Below are 24,157 nucleotides of genomic sequence, written 5' to 3'. Positions count from 1 at the left end.
CCTTAAAGCATAAGTGCTAGGTTACCTTGGAGCAGAACTTCTAAACACATAGCCCAGAATAAAACAACCCACAAATTTGTTTTTGCACATCTGCCAAGGAACAAAAAGATGGAGACAACAGCAGCCATCCGTAACTCACACAGCTCAACCATCCAGCTGCCAACATCCTCCATGGTAGCTTTCACTCGCGTCTCATCCGCTGGGAGTACAATGCGACACCGAGGATGGAAGATGTAGGAGGGGTCAACCGTCTCAAGCTTGATCTTCGTGCTCAGCTGCTGAAGCACCCACAGGAAGTTGAGCATAAAGCCGTCTGTAGAGACCAATCTGTCGTCTGTCTGCAAGTCCAGGAGAAAGGGAACAGAGTGCTATCTAAGAACTGGAACTTCAGGGAGACAGCACCGTATTTGAAGCTGGGCTCAAGGGTATCTGAAGGACAGCCTTCCCACTTGTGAACCTGTCTACGTAGATCGGGGGGGGGTGGAACCCTTTTAAGTCCAAGGGCCGCATTTCCTTCTGGGCAACCTTTTTAGGGGCCACATGCTACTGGTGCACAAGGCCAGAGACAAAAGTGGGTGGGGTAATTAATGCAACTCTTACCTTTGTACAGTAGGCAAGCTTCTATACACGCTCACACATCTGTCTTTATCCTACACCCCAGGCAAGCAACAGGCATTATCGGAGCTCAAGGATGCATTTGCATTCCAGACAGGCACAAGCATTCAAGGAAGGTGTGAAGAACGGGTGGCAAAAGGCAGAGTTCTAAAGGCCAAACGAGAGGCCTGGGCACAAGGTTCCCCCACCTCTAATTTAGAGCATCGCCAGAGGGTTTGCTCCGAGTACTGCTGGCAGTGTGCCTTTGGAATTACCCTCCCCAGAACTGTTTGCCTAGCGCCTGCAGAGCTCTCAGCTGCTAAGCCACAGATTTTACCTTGGCCAGGTGCTCCCTAGCTGGTCTGAAAAAAGCCACCATCTCCCCCAGCTTCATTTCCCCCACTTGCTTATTTTATAGGCTCATATATTTACATACACTGCACAATAAACTAAGTATCTAGGCAGAGCATTAACACATCCATAAAGCAGCAGAAAAAGACTTGACACCTGAACAGCGATACACAATAACCCATGGACTGAGATACACATCAGAAAAGTCCTGTGTAAGCAAAAGGTGTTTGAAAAATGCAAGTAGAAATGGGGATTGTTTACAATTAATAGGCAAGGAATTAAACAACCTAGGCTGGAACACAATATTTTATCATCACAATCATCATCATTTTATCATCATCCTGCCCGACAGGGACTCAATGTGGCTTACAGCTAAAATAGAAACAGCTAAAAACATTTTTTTTGGGGGGGGGGAACCAACCATTAAAAAATAATTAAACACTAAACCCCCTATTTCTTGCAGAAGACAAATGCCATGTGGCACACTTAACAGTGCCTCTTTGGCTGAACATAAAGATCGGGTAGTTATATAATGTGCGGGGATTATACTGATTTACCTGTTGAGCGGATTATAACTAGACAATGCACATGAAGTGCTTACAACACTTAAAAGCCCAAGATAAAAATATTATTCTCTTCCCAGCCCCGGCTTTTATTTATTTAAATATTCTGAAGCCACTTTTCCAGCTGTGTTTGTGCCCCCCCCCAATGGCCCTCAAGTCCAACACTACAAGATACAATTTAGCCAGTTAGATGCAAACAGACATTACTTTTTTCATAAATTACAACAACAACAGAAGTAAAACAAAACTCAAGGAACAGCCAGCAAAAAAAGAAAAGGGGAAATGGTATGTTTAAAAACTGCTGTTTCAGTTGCAATAGCTTCTGCTCCGATTTGTATGGAGTATTTAAAAGCTGCAAACTTTAAAATTTTAAAAGCTGCAAGATTAATGGGCATGGGGCGGGGTGCAAGCAAAATTACAATTAAAATGTCATGACTTGCTGGTTATTGACGTGTCAAGGCTCCAACGTTGACTGTCAAAGCAAGTAACACTCCCACCTCCCCAAAGGGAAACAAAAGTGGCCCACTAACAGGTAGCAGAGGACATCTTGGGATGTCAGGAGGGGCAGGGCATAAGCAACAGAAACATGAGAGGAGGAAATCAAAGACTGCTGGCTGATATCCTTATGCAGAGCAGACGGACAAGCATAGTGATGCAAGGGCTGACAGTATAAATCTGAGGACTAGAGGCTTGGTTGCAGGAAGGTCAATGCAGAGGGTGGGTGAGGGTGTTCATGGCAACAGAAAAGACAGCCAAGTTTATGATTTCAAGTTGATCAAAGAGGGGAGAGGGACACAATAAATGTGCCAACAGGCTTTCACGACCAATCTGGATTGCGGGCACAACTTCACCTGCATCTGGGCCTTCTTCATGTTGGCGTTGACCATGGCTGCCATGTAGCTGAGAGCTGCCTCTCGGGTTTCTCCGTTGAGTAACACGCTATGCAGGATCTTAAACAGCTCTTGCTGAAGATTTTTACAAAAGGAAAGTCAGAAAAAAAGTTAACTGAGCAACTGCAGCTTTCACTGAGAAACAGCTGTGTAGCACAGCCTTGGTGGCAGTCTCTGGATGTCTTGGCCTCCCATAAGCCCCAGCCAGCATGGCTAGCGGTCAGGGATGATGGGTTTGTAGTCCCAAAAACACCAGGTGGGCACAAGGCTGGTGCAGAGAAAGGTCACATTCACGCCATACATTTAAAGCTCTATGATACCACTTTAAACAGCTGTGGCTTCCTACAAAAGAATTTTGGGAGCTGTAGTCTGTTAAGGGTGCTAAAGAGCTACAATTCCTACAACGGCTTAACAGTCAATCCCTCTTCACAGCGAATTCTGTGAACTGTAGCTCTGTCAGGGCAAGAGGGGTCTCCTAAGAACTCTCAGAACCCTTAACAAACTACAGCTCCCGTAATACTTTGGGGTGGCGGCCAAGTGGTATCATAGTGCTTTAAAAGTATGGTGTTAATGTGGCCAGGGTCTTAGCATAGTTGGAAACTTCGGTTACACAGCAGCTGTAGTCTCTATTCCCCTAATGCTTCTGGATTTTAAGATGACCTCGCAAATGTTGATCAGAAGTAAGGCTTGTATCCAACTCAGAGCAGACCCATTTAAATAAATGGGCATAGGTTAGTTTTGTCCTTCAGTGGGTCTGCTCTGAGTATGGCTAGAACTGGATTCAACCCTAAAGCTACAACTTTTAAATAATCAGTTAAAAGTAATTAAAAATATTTTAAGTGACTACACTTAGGCCCATAATTAATCAGGCAACACATTTAAAAATGCGAAGTTTTTTTAAAAATAAAATAAAATAAATATGCAGACAGCAGCAGTCATCTGAGAAGATGAATTCCCCCTTCGCTCTCAGGCACAGGAAATAACACCTGTTGTAGCAGGAACCATCTAAGCACCAAAAGCGATATTCAGCAAAGTTTTACTCAGAGTTGATCCACTGAAATCAATGGACCTAACTGGGTCATGTCTATTCATTTCATTAGGTCTGCTCTGAGTCAAATGTAGCTGAATATCACTCCAAGGATTGTGACCAGCTTTTTATTATTCTACTGATTTGTTTCATAAAATTTATACACCTCTTAATTTAGGTTGTGTGTTTTTTTACAAAGCAGTTTACAAAAAAAAGTTTAAATGATAAAATCAGTGCTTTTTTTCTGGGAGGACGCAGGGGTACACACACATACCCCTAAACATTTTGTGAATCTTTGTACTTTTGTCCATTTACTGTATGTATTTTTCCTGATTTGAACTATAAAATGGTGATTTTCTTGAGTCAAAAATGAGAGTACCCCTAAACATTTTTTTAAGGGGAAAAAAGCATTGGATAAAATTATCCACAAGAATTAACAACAACATTTGAAAAGAGGAAAAGTTAAAATAAGAATAAACTAAGAACAGATTAAAACTTGCAACGACTTTCTAAATACAGTGGTACCTCGGAAGTCGAACAAAATCCGTTCTGGAAGTCTGTTTGACTTCCAAAACGTTCGGAAGCCAAGTCACAGCAGGAAGCTCCTGCAGCCAATCAGAAGCCGCATCGGATGTTTGGGTTCCAAAGAACATTTACAACCGTAACACTCACTTCCGGGTCTGCAGCATTTGGGAGCCAAAACGTTGAACTTGCAAGGTGTTCGGGATCCAATGTACGAGTGAAGCAGAGTAGGCTTGCTTTTAAGCAGGCGCCAAAAAGAGTACAGTAAAGGCACCTGCTTGATGTCAAGGGTAGACTCATTGCGATGAATAGGACCTAGGTTAGTCATGTCCATTCATTTCAGTGAGTCTGCTCTGAGTATGGTTGATGCTGACTGACACCCTTAGCAAAAACATTTTCTCAAACAAGATAAAAAGCAGCCAATTCCTCTTCAGCACACCTACCCTTGCGGATTCCAGGTAATGCTGCAAAGACTGGCTAACCACCCTGGTGTTTTCAAGGGTAATGGCAGGTCCAGAGAAATATTTTTCGACCACTCTAGGCTGCAAGGAGGAAAAAAAAAAAGTCAATGAACAACACAGGTATGTTTTATTTAAAGTACATGTAAAGACCATGTTTATGGGCAGAATCAATTTCAAGGCAGCTTATGATATAGAAATGCAATAAATAATAATGATATAGGTAAAGGTAAAGGGACCCCTGACCATTAGGTCCAGTCGTGGCCGACTCTGGGGTTGCGGCGCTCATTTCGCTTTATAGGCCGAGGGAGCCGGTGTACAGCTTCCGGGTCATGTGGCCAGCATGACTAAGCCACTTCTGGCGAACCAGAGCAGCGCACGGAAACGCCGTTTACCTTCCCGTCAGAGCGGTACCTATTTATCTACTTGCACTTTGACGTGCTTTTGAACTGCTAGGTTGGCAGGAGCAGGGACCGAGCAACGGGAGCTCACCCCGTCACGGGGATTCGAACCACCGACCTTCTGATCGGCAAGTCCTAGGCTCTGTGGTTTAACCCACAGCGCCACCCGTGTCCCAAATTAATGATATACAGCATACTTAATAGCGGTTAAAATTAGACTAACACCCAACAAGCCCAGAATTAAGTAAACTAAAAACCATAGTTTGCATCTAATGCTAGTCCTACTCTGAGCAGATCTTCTGAAATGAATGAACATAACTAGCTTAGGTCCATTAATTTCAATGAGTTTACTCTATGTAGGACTTAGTTGGATACAACTCTATCACTCTTGCCATAAAGCCAAAAAACACAAACTGGAGCAATGGCCAGTGAGAACCAACACGTTTTAAGGCCTCTCCTGAATGCTTGTAGTGATAAGGCTTGGTGAACTCCCAATGGAAACATATTCCAGAGGTGTGGGGCCAGTACAAAAAAGGCCTTGTCCTGCATGCCTGCCAACCTAACAACCCTCTGCAGTGGGTGCGTCAGAGGTTGCAAAAGAAGGGAGAGGCTTTTGAGGCAGACCACAGCAGACTAGACAAAACTTTTTTGCTGTAGCAGAAGATCTTTTTGCTTTGGTCTCATTCGCTCATCACTTACATCATCTTCAGCAAAGACAGAGAGACTGAAGAAAGCCCCGAGGTAAGAGAGTCTTTGCAGTTCCCGACCTGTCCCAGGGCTCAGAGACTTCGGCAGCCACAAAGGCAAAGACACAACCTGTGGGTACAAGAGGGTGACAGGGAAATGACTGGCATGTGGGTTGGAAGGTTGTAAATTGCTCTGCTGCCTGACTGATCGCCCCTTGCTAGAATCTGATGGATGCTGAGCACTGGAAACCAGCATTAACTCAAAAGGAATTGTAAGAACAGGTTTTCCACTTACCAAACTGCACACGGGGTGAGATTTCCCAAACTTGATTTCACATAGTTCACCTAAAGCCTAAAAACAGAAACAAAAATAAATGAGAAAAACAAAATGATCCAAGGACATTTCTACACAGGTTCTTTGGCTGACTAATGGAAAAAAAGAACAATGTGTTGGATGGAGGGCTATTAAAAGAGTTGCATCTTAAGAAGCTGTCTTTCTTTGGACTCTTCCAGTGGCTAGCTTCTTATGACAGCTACGTGTGACCTCCTGGTTCAAAATACCAGCTGCCACAACCTTGGGAGAGGGGCTCTAGTCTTCATGGCCCTGTGAGTGGGCTTTCCGAGAGCACCTGGCTAGTCAAAGAGGGAAATAGGATGCTGGTCTGGATGGCTTGAGAGCTTAACCTGGAGAGTTGTTTGGGAGTATGTGCAGTCATGTCTCAGAAGTTATCAGAGGTAAATCAACAGCTTCTATGACCTATAAGCAGTATGAAGACTGGATTGGCTAGTCCTAGTATATTTACGCTGGGGACCTGGCCTCCCACTCAGCATAAGAATCTAAGAAGAGCCTGCTGGATCAGGCCAATGGCCCATCTAGCCCAGCATGCTGTTCTCACAGTGGCCACCCAGATGTCTGTAGGAAATATACAAGCAGGGCCCAAGCAAAAGAGCACTTCCCCTTCCTGTGGCTTCCAGCGATTGGTATTCAGACGCATTACTGCCTCTTGGCCATGAAGGCAGAGCAGAGCCATCATAGCAGGACGTCCTGAGAACTCCAGATTTTCCAACTCAAACAACAGCGGGAGCACACACGCTCCAGGTCTAGATTTCTGAGCCAGGCCACAACAGTTTTCCCCTCCCCAATTTAAGTTGGAAGCAAGTTCTTACAAGGGATGAGAGGACAGCCTGCCAACTCTATACCAGGAGTGGGGAACCTTTGCCCCCACCAACTCCCAAGAGCTTCAGGTAGCACAGCCTACAGTCAGAGATGATACGAGTTATATGGCTAACCTGATCCAAAACACTCAGCCACCCCACTCACACATGAAAACAAAGACCACCACAGCCAATCACAAATGAATCACCACACCCTAGGCCAACCCCAACCTCTCTCACCACCAAAAGAACACAAGTGAACAGCAAAGAACCTGCACAAGCAATGCTGACACCAAACCCTACATATAGTAAGTAAAAAAGAATCATCACCACCCGCCCCCCCATCTCCCCCCACCTCTTCCCCCCTTTTCTTCCTTATATCTCAACAAATGAAACTGATTTGTAAAAATGTTAAATGGAAAATTTGAGAGAGAGAGAGACAATGCACACACTTTTGTAAATCAAGAAAATCTTTAATAATAATAATAATAATAATAATAATAATAATAATAATAATATGATACGAGTTGAAGTCCAGGAACATCGAGAGGGGCACAGGCCTTCCCTTTATTTAACAGCTTTTTAGTCTGCCCTTGAAAACAAAAATCCTCCCTCTGGTCAGCTTACACAACATCGCTCAATGAAAACACAAGTAGCAAGGAGGAGAAAAGCCAGTGCACCAAGCCATCCAGATCAATTAAGGGCTAATTGTTCTTTAAAAGGTTTGGGGTGATAACCTGGCAGAGAATAAGTTTAACGCTCTCAAGCCTGTCTCTCTAGGAGAGAGCCTTGCACAGGCAATGGACGCAACACACACTTACACTTCAGCATAAGGGACAAAAATGCATTCCATTTATCCACATCTCTCCCATTAAGGGCAAAATCTCTACCAAATTAAACTTATGGTTCATCTCCTTTTTGCTCATAAGAAGTTAAAATGGGCACCGCAGGGAGAGAACACATTGCATTTCTCAAGCCAGCAGTCAAGTTCTTCCCATCTCTGCTGCCTAGCCAAGTGGCTGGCAAACTCCAAAACGACCAGGCAAGGGTTAAGCAGCGCCTGGGGAAAATAGATCTATTGTTCTCAGTGCACCAAGGGCCCCTTTTGTCTTGCAATTTGAGAGCAGAAAGTCGTTGGATGATGTCAAGAACCCAGGACAAAAAGAACTTTCATCTACATCCTCCCAAAGGGTTGGGCAGGCAGGACAGAATGAAATCGAAGGAAATTCAGAAGGACAATGTGCCACACATCCTGGATGTGTTATAGCACAACATATATACTCCTTTTGGTTAACTCTCTCCATCACTATCATTCCAAAGGCACGAGGTTAGGGAATATTGTAACTGCTGCCACTGTCACTACTTATGGATAAAGGCAGCCCCACCCATTTACGCGGGGGTTATGTTCCGAGGCACCGTGCACGTCAAAAAGATCATGCAGAACTGAAACCCACTGAAAAAGCCTGCAAACACCCCGTTCCACCCTTTTAGTGGCATTTCAGCGACATCTTTCTGACGTTTCCGGGTTTGTTGCAATGCATGTTAGCTCTCTCCATTAATTTCAATGAGTCTACTCTTGGGTGAGACTAACCCTGATCTAGAGTCTTGTTATTTAATAAGCAAATAATAAAATCCATAGTCTTAGCTGCTATGCTACACCACCTCTTGTGTATTTACACACACAGTGGCTTATTCAAAATCGAAACACTAATTTAAATAAAATACCGTATTTTTCGCCCTATAGGACGCACTTTCCCCCCTCCAAAAATGAATGGGAAATCTGGGTGCGTCCTATGGGGCGAATGCAGGCTTTCGCTGAAGCTTGGAGAGCGAGAGGGGAACTCTCGCAGGGCTGTCTAGGCTGTGGATAGCAGCCTGCTTCCCGGAGCGCCAGGCGCACTGAAAGCAGAGCGCCCGGCGCTTCGGGAACACATCCGCAGCCTAGGCAGGGAAATAAAGGAGTTCCCCGCAGGGCTCCCCACGCTGCGGATAGCAGCCTGCCGCCTGGCGCGAGGGGCACCCTGAAGCAGAGCGCCCCTCGTGCCGGGCAGACACTGGCCAGCCCCATAAGCTCAGGGGACAGCAGGGAGGCACAGCGCCGCCATCCTGCTGTTCCTCGACCTGGTTCGGTTTCCCCGACCTGGTTTTGGGGGGGAAATAAAGGAAAAAAAAATTTTCTTTATTTCCCCCCCAAAAAACTAGGTGCCTCCTATGGGACGGAGCGTCCTATGGGACGAAAAATACGGTACTGGCTTAGAAATCAAACATGACAAGATCCGCAATAGAAATAGGAGCAGTTTCAACACTAGTAGCAGAGACATAAAATCAAAACCATGGGAAAGTCTGAATAAAATTGAATTCAAAAACGTCTGAATTAAATTGAAATCTCTGGCTGCCTAAATGCATCCATGCGAGACACATTGTCCAAATCAAGCCATGTTGCACAAGAGTGGAGCAAACAGACACAGCAATCACAGAGGGATCTTTTCTCTTTTTTAATCAAGAGTCTGCTCGGCTTGAAAGAGTCCCTGCTGCTCTCTGCAGGGACATTTCAGTTCTACTCCAAACAAAGCCTCTCTCCCATAAAGCAGACGGCCTGATTCCTATGCTAATCACACCCTACTAAACTTCCAGGTTCTCACTGAGCTGGTACACCTGTGGCAGAGATGCGCTGCTTCAGACTGCAGGTGGGGATTGAATGATTCAGTGCTCCTACCAGGATGGGGGCAGGAATACAAGTGAAGAGCTATGCTAGATATTTATTTTTTGCATGCTAGTTCTCCATGTGCTGTACTTAAAGAAACAGTCTATCATGTGATATCCCTCCCCATCCCTCCCACACTGCAGTATGAAGTGATGTGGCCCAGTCACAGGCTGACCACCTCCATGAGAGATAGGTGGGCAAGATACAGCCACTGACCAAATTTCATATGGGTAGCAAAAAGAGAGGAAAAGGAGAGTGGCCAAAAATAGCCCCACCCACAAAAAATAACCCCCTACAGAATGCAACCCTGGACAGGAAAATCATCATCATCAACAACAACAACATTGTTCATTGCCAGGAAAAATAGTCTGTCTACCTGGTGCAGACTACCAGCAGATGGGAAGGTTATGTACAGGGAGAAAACTGAGGAAGGCTACTCACCATTAAGGGGTATTTAAAATTGTCACTATCAAGGGAACACTCTTTCGAAGCCACAGCCAGGCCTTGTAAAATGGGGATAAATATCTGTTCAGAGAAGAAGGAAAAGGGAGAAAGAGAATCATGACTCTTGTACTTTCCACTTTAGCAGGCAAGGCTAATCTGTATTATTGTATTATTATGACATTATCAGTTATAATGATGATGATGATTTAAATTTATATACCACCCTTCATCCGTAGATCTCAGGGCGGTTCACAACATAATGACTTTGCATTGCTTATTACCATTAACTTTAAATGGATGACTATTTAAGTTATGTATTGTGTGAGTATTATGTTAGGCTATGTATGTTTATTACGTTCTATGCTGTAGCCGGTCCTGTGGTCTTTTGACAAAGGGCTGCATATAAATTTCAACAAAATAAAAATGAATAATCAAGCCCGGTTTCCATGCAGCCCCTGGGTATGTATCAACTAGCTAGAACCAGACTTACGGCATTACTATTATTATTATTATTATTATTATTATTATTATTATTATTATTACCACCATCATTATAATCATCGCTGTATTTGCAGATTTGCAGATAGCATTATTATACTGCAAACCAACTTAGATGTTTTACTGCAGTCAAGCAGTCTATACATTCCATCAACTAAATAACAGACCACCATTTCAACACAAGTTTTCGGGGCAGTGAATGCTTAACTAAAAAAGAAAACACAGCAATAAAACTATAAAACAACAATATCTCAAGAACAGTCAACAGCAGAATATAGTCACAAAACAATCAACAGCAAAATCATCCTGCTAACCCCCATAAGCCAAATTTAACGGTTGTGTTTCAGTAGGTGACAAAAAGATGTAAATGAGGGATTGAGCGTATCTCCAATGAGACGGAATTACAGAATGGGGGAGCCATCACCAACTAGGCCCTATCTAAGACAGTCTCATGCACCAGTATTATTTTATTTTAGTGAAATTCATATGCCTTTAAGGACATGCTAATCATTACACCACTTAGTATGCAGCATTAGACTGCAAGTGGGGGGGGGCTGCCACTTTCTTGAAGCTTGAGGTCCTTGTGCTCTTATTTCCTTCAAGCCCCTCCCTCAAAATTCACTTGACCAGAGCCAGGAATACTTTGGAACAACCCCTAGTCCTAACACCCCGTTGTAACTAAGTCAACATACATGCAATTTAAATATTTGCACTCCTCCTTCCTTGCATGGCCATGCATTCATCCCACCTCCTCTTCTGTATTTCCTTGTATCTATTTTTAGATTGCAAGCTCTTTGAGGCAGGGCAGGGAGGGACACATCAAACTCGTTCTTTTGTAATGTGCCATGTACAATGATGGTGCAGCAGTATGGATAAAGAGACGTGAACAGAATCACCCTTCTGCATTTATTACCACAACAGCTCGGAAAGGAAGTTTCGGCTCAAAGATTGTGATTGGGCCAGGAACAGCCAGCCAGCTTTGCGCCTGAATGGGAATTTGCATTGCATTCTCCCTAGCTGAAAGTGCAACACACTAACCCCAACACCAGTGGAGCCAGTGTGGTGGTGTGGCTAGACCTGGGAGGCCAGGGTTCAAATCCTCAGTCATACAGCTGACTGGGTGATCTTGGGCCAGTTCCTCACTCTCAGCCTAACCTACCTCACAGGGTTGTTGTGATGATAAAATGGGGAAAACTATGCATGCCATCTTGGGCTCACTGGAGGAAAGGTGGGACATACTTGCAATTTTATCTATATGCACACACACGCACACACACACACATCTGTGAATCGCTGTAGGTTATGTGTATAATGCCCAAAGTGAACAAGGCCTCTGCACAGAGTTTGCGTTCCGTTATTTGGTATTGTTGCAAGTCACTAAAAACAACCGGCCACTTACCTGTTTGAACACCTCTTCATCCTGATGGGTCGTTCTCACCAGCTCTTGGATGAAGCCAAAAGGGAGATTCCTACAGAGCATGTACGGGACTAGCAACGACTGCTGCTGTAATGACCTTATGCACGAGAAGGAGGACATGGGGTGAAGATTGGGAGGAGAGGGGCTCACGAAAATACCACCCAACAGATGGCAACAAGCAGGCCCAACTCACCTCGGTTGCGTTAAGGATCCTTGGAGCACCAAAGCAGCATGGGAAATGCATTGAGATCGGATGTTGCTCAGTAACTGGCTCACCACCGGCTGGCTACACATCTAAGGGAATAAATGGAGTAATGACTGCCAGCAATGCTGGAGCCCAGCCACCGCAAACCCTAAAAGCAAAGTGGCACATTTCTTCCTAAAACCTTTTACCTCAGGGGTGGGGAACAGCTGCAGCCCTCCAGCTATTGCCAGACTACAACCATCCCAAACCACTGGTCATCCTGACCAGGGCAACATAAAGGTGATTAAAAAACGTCAGTAGTGTTACATTAGTAATGTATTTGTGGCAATTGAAGGTAGATTTTGGTACATTATTTTTCCAGGCCTCAAAAGTTTGCTACCGCTCACAACAGTATTTATTTGTAGTAATGTAAATTACTAATTTACATTAGTAATGTATTTGTGGCAATTGAAGGTAGATTTTGGTACATTATTTTTCCAGGCATCAAAAGTTTGCTACCGCTCACAACAGTATTTATTTGTAGTGTATATTATTATTATTATTATTATTATTATTTGAATTTATATACCACCCTATACCTGGAAGTCTCAGGACAGTTCACAGAACAAAATCAAAATATAAAACCACAAAATATATAACCAAAATAAAACAACCCCCCCCCCAAAAAACCACCACATTTTAAAAGGGTATAGGATGTCAATCAAATCAACCAAAGACCTGGTTAAAAAGGAGCCAGGTGCATGGCGCCTAAAGGTGTATAATGAATGTGCCAGGTGAACTTCCCTGGGGAGAGCATTCCACAGACAGGGTGCCACTGCGGAGAAGGCCCTGCTCTTTAGCAAAAAATGCTCAAATTTATTCTCTGGGTTGGAGGGATCTGGAGTGGATATTGCACCTTAAAACTCCTTTCCCCTCCCCCCCCAAAAAAAGAAGCAGCAAAAACTGATTGTAGAGAATCCTTCTCCTCAACATACCTTTGGTGCTTTTCTTTCCTCTATCCCCACTCGGTCAAAACACTCAATGAGGTAGTTCAGCATCTCAGTTTCCTTGCATGTCTCGATGGTGAAGTGGTCGCTGCATGAGTCAGAAATGCTGGCTCCTCCAGAGCCTCCACCACTTTAAGGGAATAAAGGAAAGAATCATAAGCTAAGTGGCTGTAAAGCCACTTCTTCCCACAGCAGTCAGTGAAAGTTGGCAGTCCATGGAGGGAGAGCTGTGGCTTTGCACCACTTGCACAGAGAACTCTCCACGGAAAAGCGTAGACCCACAACACGAGTTGTTAATTTTCCGCTCTGGTGGCAGTACTACTTAATTTTTTAAAAAGGTTTGCTGGTCCACAAACAACCTGGCTCTGTCTCCATTCACAGAAACATAGAATTGTAGAGATGGGACCCCTAGTGTCATCTAGTCTAACCCCCCGCAATGCAGGAATCTCAACTAAAGCACCCATACCAGATGGCCATCCAGTCTCTGCTTAAAAACCTTCAAGGAATCAGAGTCCACCAACTCTTGCGGGAATCTGTTCCACTGTCCAACAGCTCTTGCTGTCAGAAAGCTCTTCCTGATGTTCACTTGGAATCTCCTTTCTAATATCCACTGATGACCATGTATTAGAAGTCATATCAGAACAGGGGCCTACACTCAAAAGGCACTGCTCCTTGTTGCAGTGGCAACAACTGATTCAATCCACATGAATCGTGCAATCGGTGTAGGCCCTATTCTAATATGGCAGGGATGGGGGACCCCCTTATCAGCCAGACAGCCACATTCCCTTCTGGGCAAATGTACTCAGGCTTTAGATACTAAGGAGACAGCCTTCCTGATCAGCCCCACAGAAATGATGCAGATCTTCAGTACCTGCTTGCACCTATGTCAGGCACAGAGGATAGCCAGCCAGTTTGCTCTGTGAAAAGCCGCTACAGTGGTACCTCAGGTTACATACGCTTCAGGTTACATACGCTTCAGGTTACAGACTCCGCTAACCCAGAAATAGTGCTTCAGGTTAAGAACTTTGCTTCAGGATGAGAACAGAAATTGTGCTCCGGTGGCGCGGCGGCAGCGGGAGGCCCCATTAGCTAAAGTGGTGCTTCAGGTTAAGAACAGTTTCAGGTTAAGTATGGACCTCCGGAATGAATTAAGTACTTAACCCGAGGTACCACTGTATATTACTCAGCGCCATCATTCAGTGACAAAGCACATGCATTGCACACAGAAGGTCTCCAGGTAAGACTGAAATGCTGCTAATTAGTGTAGACAAGGGGTGAGGAACCCTTTCTCAGTTTAAGGGCCACATTCCCTTCTGGGCAACCTTCTACTCCAGCACCCTGTTCTCAGTGTATCCAATCAGATGCCTTCAAGCAGGACCGGAGCGCAAGAGCTCTCTTTCCTCCTGTGGTCTCCATCAACTGGTATTCAGAAGCGTTGTTGCCTTCACCTGTGGAGGCAGAGAATAGCGATCCTGGCAAGTAGCCACTGATAGCCCACTCCTCCACGAATTTGTCTAATCCTCTTTTAAAGCCATCCAAGGTTGGTAGGCATCGCTGCCTCCATTGGCAGCGAGTTCCATAGTTTATAACTATGCACCATGAAGAAGGACTTCCTTTTATCTGTCCTGATATCCGCCTTAAAGGAAAGGCATCCTTAATCTGAAAGACCCTAGAGCTACATTTAGATCACTTGCTGAGCAAACAGGGAAGCCTCCGTCCTCAGAAACAGGAGCAACTCACACACAGCAACACACACACACACACACACACACACACACACACACACGCATTGTGGAGATAAAAGCAACCCTCTCTCTTAAGTAATCATATACCAGATGCCAAACACACCACCTACAGTCTCCAGAAGGCAGCTTATCATATAACATTTGCTTTACAGATTAAGAAAGGCTGATCGCTGTACACTTTGAAATCAGCCACAAGAGCTGTTTAAAATTCAGGCAGAATTACCATCACAGCACACAAAGGATATATGCACGTGTGGTGTGTACATGTACGTGTACACACACACACACACACACTTTAATTGCTGAGGTAGATTTTCTGTTCTGTCTGCAACCTTTATTAACACTTTTATGTGCTGGATATTCTTTTAAAAAATATTTTATGCTGTTAGCCAAATTTCCCTGGTGGGAGGGAAGTGGAATAGCCCTTTTAAGTACGCACATAAATAAAACTGGCCAGCATTAACATTTTGCAGTCAATCACCTGCAAAGCAACAGACAGGACATCCTCTTCTGATTCACAGGCTCCTCCCATCCTTAAACCAATTAATTAGCAGCTCCAGCCAAGGAACTCTTTCACACCTTCCATCATTAAACCTGCACGGTCACTTATGATTAGCATTTCCTTTACCTTGAAGACAACATCTCTCAGATATATATATAAATATATGCTGGCTAGGTAGGACTCATTCTGTCTGTTTATGCTTTTGAGCTATTAATAGCCTGCAAGGTCACCTTGCTTCCTAGGAGGAGGGTGCGTGTGTCAGTAGAATAGTATACCCCCTTGAACACCTTGTTATACTGCAGGTGCAATGACAGGCGCCTGCATTTTATCACAGCAACACACAATACGGCAAATTCCTGGTTTCTCAGGTGTGTGAAACAACCCTGGAAGGGTGCATGTCTTAAAATGAAGGGAGGATGAGCAGTGCTGACTCTTAGTCAAATACAACAACATGCAAAAGTAGTCAGGGGACAAGCAAAGAATGACTACTTTGCAAGAGAGCGGGATTTTTATCACCTTTGTTAATGATAAAACTAATGATTTATATCCTCCTCTGGATGGTTTGGACATCTTAAAGTGAACTGCTCTTTTGCTAGATTTAATATATTCTGGTATGTGCTACGATTCACATATAAATTGATATTTCTTTGCCACGCTTGCCTGCTAAGGGGCATTCACATAACACTTGGAACCAAAGGGTCTGTTGGGTTTTGTTTTGGGGGTTTTTTGGTTGGAGAGAGATTTGGTTTTGTTCAATTGGTCAGTTCATTTATTATAATGGTTCTGTGTATGCTTAAAAGTTAAAGGGACCCCTGACTGTTAAGTCCAGTCATGGACAACTCTGGGGTTGCGGCGCTCATCTCGCTTTACTGAGGGAGCCGGCGTTTGTCCGTAGACAGCTTCCGGTTGATGTGGCCAGCATGACTAAGCCACTTCTGGCAAACCAGAGCAGCGCACAGAAACGCCGTTTACCTTCCCGTCAGAGCGGTACCAATTTATCAACTTGCACTTTGACGTGCTTTCAAACTGGTAGGTTGGCAGGAGCAGGGACCGGGCAACGGGAGCTCACCCCGTCGCGGGGATTTGAACCGCCAACCTTCTAATCGGCAAGCCCTAGGCTCTGTGGTTTAGATCACAGCGCCACCCACGTCCCTGTGTATGCTTGGTGTAACGCAATTGCTTTATTCAACTTCCTCTGCTTATGTATTACTTATCCTTGAAAACCTACTAAGAATTATCCCAAATTAAAAACAGAAACAGCATGATGCTCCATACTCTGACCCACAGTTGTTGCTAGAGGTGCCTCATCAGCACAGGATTCACTTCCATGTCCACACCGAGCGACTCCAGTTCAACTGACCCCCTTGAAGTGCTTTAGGGTTCCTATATAGCCACCAAGACCAGGCCACATGGGTACTGAGCACTGGAAGGAATCCAGCATTGCACTGCTACCAATGTTCTGCTTCTGCTTGCCCAGTGAAACAATCTGCTCCCCCTGCACACTGTTCTGAGGGCTTCCCTGATTCCCCACCCCAACCAACTGGGAGGGGGGCACCAGGGATAAATCCCCAAGATGCTAGCAGATTATCAATGAACATGCTTCCACTAGCAGGGACCTAAGAGCCCTTAAAGTACAGTGGAGCAATAGCAGCCCTCCTGCACAAATGGTTATGGTGTGTGTAAGGTGGAGAGGAAGAGGATTGTTACATTTACTTTCCACCTTTTCTCAAAGGAGATTGAAGTGGAGGACACACCTCTCCCAGCTCTCCAATTTATCATCACAGGTAGGTTAGGCTGAGATAGTGATTGGCCCAAGGTCACCCAGTGGGTTTCCTGGCTGAGTGGGGATTCAAACCCTGATTTCCCAGGTCTTAGCCCAGCACTACAACATGCTGGTTTCACAGTCTCGCCGGAGGGAAATGAACTCCTGGCTATGTATCTAATGCTATTCCAACTCAGAGCAGACTCAATTAAGCTAATTTCAGAGGGTCTGATGTGGATAGGTTTTGGTTGGTCACAACCCCTTAGTTTGCCAAGAGCATCGCAGTCTCCTGTCTGAAGACCCCAAGGGCCATCTAGTCCAGCCCCTTGCAATGCAGGAATCACAGCATGCAAATGAACAGCATCTTCTATATGGGGCTGTGGGGGAAAATAATCTGTTCCTGCACCTAAGGAGCCAACAGCTATCCCTTTTGAATTTGGTGCTTTCCACTGTTGCACTGATTTCAGAAGTGGCTAGACACACTCGAGAGCAATTGGGACCTCCCAAGTGTATCTGATTCCTGTCAAAAGCAGCGTGACAAGGCAAGAAGCCAAATCCACACAGCGCAGAATTCAAGGCGCCCCTTTGCAGCTATGGCTTGAACTGGGCATCATCCAAGCTAGAAACCCGTTCAACCTGCCCTGCCCTGTGATATCACGTGATGGACAGAATGGGCATGGCTTGGCCCATATGGAAATAAGGATGACTAAGTCCAGAGGTTGGAGGAAACCCACAACAGACTTAAACTCTCCTGCCTTGGCTCTACTGAACATTTCAGTAGTTACTGTTGGGAGATCTAAGCACCCTGGAACAAAAAGGTTCCAAGAATAGAAATTATAATCTCTTAACACACCTGGCTGGAAAGCAGAGGTTAAGAAGCCTCTTTCAAACATCACTCTTCCCACCCTCCTCGCTACAAGGGAATCTTGGATAGCCCTTCCTCCTGGCATCAGAGGCTTGGAGGGGAGAAAATAGGTTTAATGGGGATTGTTAAAATGTGAGCAAAACCATTCACAAGAAGTGTTATTATGGGAATGGAATTAGATGCAGTTGTATTTTTCTGGGGAAAGGGTGTTATGATATGGTAGGCAGAAAAGTAAATGTAAACACGTGTTAGTTTTAAGCACCCAAGCATAGGTAGGTTGCACACTTTCTGGAATACCTGGACCCAAATTGGACACAAGAAAAATCATCCTCATCCTCGTCCTCATTTTCTTCATCAGAACTGTCCCCAGAAACATCAGAAACGGCAAGGAGGAGGGAGAAAGGGTTGTCGTACATACTATTCATAACAAAAGCAAATATGGACCAGTGAATATGAAAGAGAGAAGAGAGAAGGGTGAAAGGAAGACCAAAAAAGAAAGGGGGGAAATATAAAGAGTAACTTGTTCTACCAACATAACATTCACCGCAAGCATGCAAGCATGCAGAAGCCACGGCAATGCTACTACAAGCAAAAGGTGATGGGTGCAACTAAGTCCTACTCACAGTAGACCCACTGAAATGAACAGACCTAAGTTAGTCGTGCCTATGAACTTTACTGGGTCTACTCTACAGACACAACCCCAAAAAGTATTCAGGTCAATGAAAGCAAAGCAGTATCTGCTTTCTCTCCAAGTAAGAGAAGGGCTAGGTTTTATAAAGAAGAGACTTTTGAGAAGAATTAAGGTAGCAAATCACAAATGGAAGCCCTTCAGTTCTCTGGCTGACTCTTGTACGTGGCCATACAACTAGGCCACAGTCCCCACTACCACTTATTCCAATAGTAATAGGAACTCCAGCATCTCAGGCAGAGGTTCTTGTATGCAAAGGACCCTCTCCTTATGCAACTCATGCCCTGCAGACTAGGGTGGTTTGGGTCTTCCTCATGACCATCTATGGCGCTGCCTTACACCAAGTCAGCTCCCCGGTCCATTTAGCTTGGCCTCAACCAGCATGGGGACTTGCAGGTGCATTGGACTGCAGCAGCTATCATCAGCCCAGTTATGGTCTCTCCCCTAAACACACCGGTTCTAACTGGGCAACACAAAATCAATGCCCTCCTGCTATCTGCTGGTCATTGAGCAGATCCCTTTCAGATGGAGCCATTGAAGCAGGTGACCTGCAGGTGCTGCTCAACTACATGCTGGCTGGGCGCTGATGGGAGCTGCAGTTCAGTGAGGGGCACAGAAGTTCCCCATACCTGCTATTAAGGGAGTGTGAAAGCAAACCTGACGAGTAATGCAGCAGGTGTTAAAACAATCATAGCTGTCAATGAGAACAGGCCAGAAAACTCGCAACACAGTAAGTCTACTTGCTACAATGCATGAACTAATTTCAACACAGGGGATCTCTTCATCAAAGTAAGCAGGTAGAGAAGGATTTTATGGCATGGTGGCATCTAGATGATATTCTGCCTTGCACCAGAACACAGTTCAAGCAACCGCCCTTTAGTTTTCATGCATACACACACATAGGGTACTGGGGTCCCCTTGTGAAATCCCATGAGTTGTATCCATTTTTTACCCAAACTTTAATACTGGACGCAACCCTATGCCTTTTAGCACCATCATTACATTGACGGCACCCAGGTCCCTCTCCATCCCTAAACTGTCCTCTTCACACCATTTAAGCACCCCCAACTGCCTCAGATGGATAAGAACCTAATAAGACCCTTCTGGATCAGGCCAAAGGCCCATCCAGTCCAGCACCCTGTTCTCACAGTGGCCAAGCAGATGCCTCAGTGGGAAATCAGCAAGCAGGGCCTGAGAACAACAACACTCTCCCCTCCTGCAGTTTCCAGGAACTAGTATTCAGAAGCATTGCTTCCTCCAACTGTGGGGGCCGAGCATAGTCACCATGGCTTAGACGCTTAATCACAGTCTCAAGTCCATCCCTTACAGCAGCCAGGTCCCTCCTGCACCCAATGTGACTTTTATTTTTAAAGCTCTTCATCGAGCACACATAAATATGACAGAAGATTGGTTGCAACAGACCGTTAAAGCATCAAGGTAAGAGAAATAAAGATAACTGCCATAGATACAAAGAATGGCAGACTTAAAAGGTCTATGGGGCAACGTGCCATCAACATGCGACCATACTATTTAAATTATTGCATTTCCTGTCTATATGGTACTGGGCCAAGTTTAAGGTATTACTTTTAGTTTATAATGCTCTAAGCAATGCAGGACCAGGTGATTTTCTGCCTTGCCTTGTGCCATCTGGTTCCTGAGCTCAGTTGATGAGTTCCTGCGGGTCAGATGGGAGAGGATCCGTAGGGAACAGGTCCATCAGCGTGGTTGCACTAACGTTACAGAACTCTGGCAATTAGGGCAGGCACCTACTTTCCTCTGTTTTAGACACTTTTATCTGTGTCTAACCTGTTGAAAACCTCTCTTCCTATTACTCAGGTTGAATTGGCACTTTCAGTCTGCTGCTGAAACGATCTACACTGAATAATTTGTTTTATGCTTTTTCATTTCATTTCGTTGCTGGTCTTTACCTTGTATGTACTCTTGTTTGCTGCCTGACTATTTTTACATTACACGGCTTATACATTCTGAAAGCAAGCAACAGGAAAGATCCATCTAGACAAGGAGATCAAGGTAGGGAAAGCACTCTTTTCTCAAAACAAGTTATCAAGCAAAGGCGGGCACGTTATCCCCAAATTTCGGGGGAATCAAGCACGTCACTATTTGTTCACCTTCTCTCCCCTGTAAGAAGCTGTGAACTTCACACACCCTACGCCAAAAGCTTTGTGGTTCAACAGGTGCCACTTACAGTCAGTGTATTAGCTTGCCTCAAGCACAATTAGGAACCAAAAAAAGCTTATTATGTTGTTAGCTGAGTTCTTCTGAAGTGCATCAAGTCACACCAACTCTGCACAGCACACATTAAAATGCAAACTCAATACCTAGATGGTGTCCTGCTCAGGAAAGAAGAATGTCTGCCAAGGGGCCCGGGCGAAGCAGGGAACAGAGGCAGGGCCATAGCTACGGGCCTAAGCCTGGGCAAACCAGCCCGCACAGCTGGAGGACTGGCGCTTATAACAGGAGGAGTTGGAGAGCGGGAGAGGATGGAGGTGCTTGCCGAAGGCGGAGCGGGAGGAGCTGGGAAGGCCCAAGGATGAGCCACCATGTACGGGCGGTACCTCGGGGATGGGGGTTGGACTACCAGTGGGCCTGCTGGCACGACATGAGGGCTAGCAGAAATGGGAGGGGTGGGGGCAACCGGGCTGGCAGAAGAGGCAAGGAAGGAACCGGCTAAAGGTGCACGGCTTGAGAGGCTGAAAAGAGGAGCTGGGCTGGTTCCATAGAGACTAAAGTCAACGAAAAGAGGGAGGAGGAGGAGGAAGAAGAAAGGAAGGAAAGAAAGAAAAGAGAGATAAATTGGGAGCTTAGAACACAGCAAAAAGGGAAGGTAATAAGATACAGAAACAGGCAAGACAGCTCAACATTTCCCCTTCCAGTACGATCCCATTTTATACTCATTTAACTTGCGTGATTTCAACTATATGAGTTGAAGGCACACTTGCTGAAATTGCAAAAGTTAAATACCAGCAAGGCAGAGAATTTTAAACCTTAGGGTTTCCTGGCGCAGAAAAAGCTTTTCAGCACTGTGCCATAGTTTTTTTTGGGGGGGCAGTCAAGGCCCATTTGGCATGCCAGCTTTGGGAGTGCTAGACATGCGCTCCCCTCCACTTGCTAACTGTGGGGTGGTTCCAAGGGTTTAGGAATGCTTACCAAACCACAGTGTAAGAAGTGACCATACTGTACTTTTCTCACCACAAGGACTCATGCCTTACTTTGGCGAGAAAGGGCTCCTTTCGGGCTGCTCGTCCCGCCGCTGCTACCTGCCTCACTCGAGTATAAGCCGAGGGGGGCTTTTTCAGCATAAAAAAATGTGCTGAAAAAGTCGGCTTACACTTGAATATATACGGTAAATGCATGTTAAAGTGAAGGGATAGCTGCCATTTGCAGGTGCATTTCCCCACGGAGCACACGCATTCTGGCATCCCAGTAATCTCTGCCTTTGTTTAACAGGAAGAGCTCCCACAAGTTTCTAGCTCTCATTAGTGCTCAAAAAAGTCGAATGACAGGGGGAGAAAAGAAATGGCAGAGAGGTTCTGCTCAGCGGACAGTTATCATACAAGAAGTGGCCAGGTTTCCTATGGCTACGCTTCAAACAAATACTTTCCCCCCACCCTCCGGGTATCCATCACACCTTGCCTTGCACTGCAGAACTTGGAAAGAACCATTTTGCACACCTAACCCCTCTGCTCTGCCCTTGCAAACTCACTGACATGGAACCCAGCTAGTTATGCAGCTATAACTTACCTCGACAAGGAGCTGGAGCCAAACGAGCCCACGTTACAGAAAATGGGGCTCGTTCCTGGATTGGAACCAGTGTTCAGAACCAGATTTCTATCAGGCGACCGAGCAGCTGCTGCAATGGGCTGCGAGGTGGCTGTCAAACTGGCAAAGGGGTTTTCCTCCTTCGACTGGGTCGACATCATCAGAACTTCCATCAGGATCTGGCCAATCAAGTCTTTGAAGTCCGAGAACACTTTTGAGGAGAGACAGAGCGAATGACATGAACGTTCTCCACTGTAAGCACCTCAGAAGCAAAACAGAGTTTAAGGGAAAGATCTGAAGATTATGAGGTTGACAACCCCAGATAGTCTTGAGAAAATATAGCACATGGTCACAGCAGGGGCTGTATCCCACCAAGTCCTGCTCAGAGCAGATCAACTGAAATGCATGCACATTAATTTCAAGAGATGTACTCTGAGCACCTGCCTTTTGACAAACACCCCATACAGCTTGAAGGAAAGCAAGGAACTAAGATGAGCCAATGGCCTGTCAACCCAGCATCCTTGATGACAACAAAAGCTTCTCAGCATTATGAGTGCCAATATCAGCCACACCTTCCATATCAGTCACCGTATCACCCACTTCTGTTTCAAAGACAGGAGCTGCAGAGGAATCTGAAAGCATTGGCAAGTCTAACGTCCTTGCTTGCCAACAAAACAGACTGAATGCTTTCCATCTTCAAGTCGTGAACATGGTGGGAGCTGAGCCACCCACCAAATAAGAGTCCTTCCCCTCCCTACACACACTCTTTGGTGCCAGCTCAGACACCATCTGGTGATGACAAATGCAATTTGGAGCTCTGTACCCACTGAAGGAAATCCAACGCAGCAGCTAGATGGGAACTCGCTAGCCCATGCCACCAGCCATCTCCCATGAACAAGCAACTGTATTAATCACTAGCCTTTGTTTAAGCATGATGGGACACGTGGGAAGGGGGCTTTAGCTCAGCAGCAGACCACAAAGCTTTGTAAGCAGAAACTCAGTCCCAGAACCTCCTGCGCAACAATCTTAGGTAGGTTGCAGAGACCTTTGCCTGAGAACGTGAGTCCGTAAGAGAACGGAACACCTGGCTAGAAGGCCCAATGGCCTGAGCTGTGATCTACTGACCTTATACCAGGCTTCTCGAGTCTTAATGTGTGGAACTACAGCTCCAATCACCCTTGACATCCAGCCATGCGGGCTGGGGCTGACAAGAATTGTAGCACAACAACATCAGGTTGGAGAGGGCTGTCTTATGTGTGTCCACAACAGAGAGGCAGAGAGAAGGAGTGGGGGGGGGACCACTCTCATTTGGGGTGATCCGTAGTTCAGTGGTATGTAAGAGACCCCCAGCTTCTGTCCAGTTGGTGCTAACCTGTAACAAGGCATTTTCAGTGGTGGTTCTCTGCTTGAGGGATGCCCTCTCTGACGATGTACAATGCCTCTATCATTATTAACTTTCAGGAGGAATTTGAAAACATTCCTATTTGCCCAGGCATTTGGTGGTTGAAGAATACTGTTCCTGGCAATCTCAAGGTCATCGGATGCTTCCAATTGTAACTGCTTTTAATATATTTTTAATGATTTTAGATGTTATAGTTAACATTTGTTTTTAGAACATTTTAATCTGTTTTAGAATGTTTTTGCTTGCTTTGTGTTTTTAAAATTGTATATTTGTTTGCCATCCTGAGCTCCTGGGGGAGGAAGGGTAGATATAAATCCAAATAAATCTGCTCCAGTTTGCATTTATTTGACAATTCCAGCCCCCAACCCCCAACAAATCTCTTTTCCCTCTCTTTTGTTTCCACTGTTTTTGGTTCATACATGTATTTTGATTCAAGATATCTAAGAATAAACAAGATAAAATTTTGAGCAAGCATTTTGCCTAGAAAGATGGTGCATTTTATTTAAAATAAC

At 45.2% G+C, this 24,157-nt stretch overlaps 1 protein-coding gene across 6 annotated transcripts in view; it reads right to left on the bottom strand.

The window, feature by feature from the left end:
* The window catches only part of UBE4B (ubiquitination factor E4B), a 68,921-nt gene that overhangs the window by 15,549 nt on the left and 29,215 nt on the right, over positions 1-24,157 (bottom strand). For 5 of the 6 annotated variants that reach the window (XM_053400895.1, XM_053400896.1, XM_053400897.1 and 2 more), the window contains 12 exons: positions 22,226-22,454; positions 20,803-21,207; positions 18,073-18,192; positions 12,890-13,031; positions 11,904-12,004; positions 11,693-11,807; positions 9,793-9,876; positions 5,788-5,844; positions 5,506-5,622; positions 4,391-4,489; positions 2,360-2,473; positions 140-338 (listed from right to left, as the gene is read on the bottom strand). In XM_053400895.1, the coding sequence (XP_053256870.1) occupies positions 140-338; positions 2,360-2,473; positions 4,391-4,489; positions 5,506-5,622; positions 5,788-5,844; positions 9,793-9,876; positions 11,693-11,807; positions 11,904-12,004; positions 12,890-13,031; positions 18,073-18,192; positions 20,803-21,207; positions 22,226-22,454 (1,782 nt within the window). The remainder of the gene's footprint in view (positions 1-139; positions 339-2,359; positions 2,474-4,390; positions 4,490-5,505; positions 5,623-5,787; positions 5,845-9,792; positions 9,877-11,692; positions 11,808-11,903; positions 12,005-12,889; positions 13,032-18,072; positions 18,193-20,802; positions 21,208-22,225; positions 22,455-24,157) is intronic. The other variant, XM_053400901.1, reaches the window with a different exon arrangement.

This window comes from Podarcis raffonei, chromosome 8 (assembly GCF_027172205.1).
Source record: "Podarcis raffonei isolate rPodRaf1 chromosome 8, rPodRaf1.pri, whole genome shotgun sequence".
NCBI lineage: Eukaryota > Metazoa > Chordata > Lepidosauria > Squamata > Lacertidae > Podarcis > Podarcis raffonei.
The sequence above is the reverse complement of the archived record's forward strand: the minus strand, read 5'-3'. Positions and strand labels throughout refer to the sequence as shown.